Source organism: Pteropus alecto, unplaced genomic scaffold, assembly GCF_000325575.1.
Source record: "Pteropus alecto unplaced genomic scaffold, ASM32557v1 scaffold21, whole genome shotgun sequence".
Lineage (NCBI taxonomy): Eukaryota > Metazoa > Chordata > Mammalia > Chiroptera > Pteropodidae > Pteropus > Pteropus alecto.
Window position 1 is genome coordinate 22,074,169 of NW_006436282.1, and position 1,142 is coordinate 22,075,310.

The 1,142-nt window shown below is 62.1% G+C and overlaps 1 protein-coding gene across 9 annotated transcripts in view; it reads left to right on the forward strand.

The window, feature by feature from the left end:
• The first annotated feature begins 348 nt into the window (after window positions 1-348).
• Window positions 349-1,142, forward strand: part of MINDY4 (MINDY lysine 48 deubiquitinase 4) — a 102,458-nt gene continuing 101,664 nt past the window's right edge. For 3 of the 9 annotated variants that reach the window (XM_015589499.2, XM_015589500.2, XM_015589503.2), the window contains exon 1: window positions 356-931. In XM_015589499.2, coding sequence (XP_015444985.1) covers window positions 869-931 — 63 coding nt within the window. In that variant the 5' untranslated portion in view covers window positions 356-868. Of the gene's footprint in view, window positions 932-1,142 lie in introns of all 9 variants that reach the window. The other 6 variants (XM_015589497.2, XM_025046845.1, XM_015589496.2 and 3 more) reach the window with 6 other exon arrangements.

Below are 1,142 nucleotides of genomic sequence, written 5' to 3' on the forward strand. Positions count from 1 at the left end.
CTGCTCATTCCGTGGTGTTTGGTGAGGCAGCCCGTCCTTGGTGAGGCACCTTAATATACAAGGTGATGTGCAGTTAGGGCCAACGTACCCAAGTTAGGAAAGTGGTACCCAAGTGACCGAGTTTGGGGAAGTTGGTACTGGGCACAGGCACGGGTGTGGATGAACCCCCAGCTTTGCCAGTTCTTAGCCCTGTGGTCTTCAGCAAAATCTAAACCTTTTTCAATCTCAGTGTCTTGTTTTGAAGAAGGGGACCAATAGTCATCTTATTGTCTGGAGGTTGTGGGATTAAAGATGCGGTAAGGTGTGTAAAATAACTGGTGCTTAATAACTAACCGTCTAGTTATGAGAAAGCAGGCACCAAGCAGGGGAGGAATTTCAGCGCTGAGTAGGCAGAGTCCTGGGCTTCCGTGCCCCTGGCAGGCCAGCCCCGCCAAGGTCAGCCGGCCTCCGCGAGCCCAGGAGCCGGCCGTGGGGCTGCCCGTGGACCTCTGGGGACCACTTCGCTCTGGGTTTACTCCTCCAGGAACAAGGCGCCGGCGTTCTCCGCGTTTCTGATCTTGGGAGATGGAGACTCAGATTGGAGCAGTGACTTATTCTAGGCCCCCCAGGTGGACGGGGCACGAGCCAGGACTCCGCCGGGCGTGCACGGCCTGACCCGGGGCTGCCCTGGGCTCACGCCCGGTGGGTTCCGCCTCCCGCTCTCCCCAGTTTAAAGGACGCTCCTCCCTTTCGCTCCCGCCGGCTCCCCGGGAAGGGGAGGAGTTTCCCCGGGCGCTGACACCGTCGTCACGGCAACGCGGCCATACTGGCCAACGGACCCAGGAGCCCAGGGCTGCGCGGCCGCGGCCTCGCGGGCAGAGGCCGCAGCATGGACGGCCTCTTCGTGGAGGAGGTGGCCGCCTCCCTGGTCAGGGAGTTTCTCAGCAGAAAGGTACGTGGCGCCGCCCTCCACAGCCCTGGGCAGCTGCTCAGATTTGGGAGCGAGTCTCGGGGGTTCCCTTGCAACTTCTGCACCTTCGGGGAGGGAGACCTTCCCCTGCCGCTGCCGGCCCTGGAGGTGCCGGACCAAAGCGCCACTTTCCCGGGCCGGGGGAACTACATTTCCCAGGAGCCCTTTCTGCCACCGCGCACTTCCCGCCGGC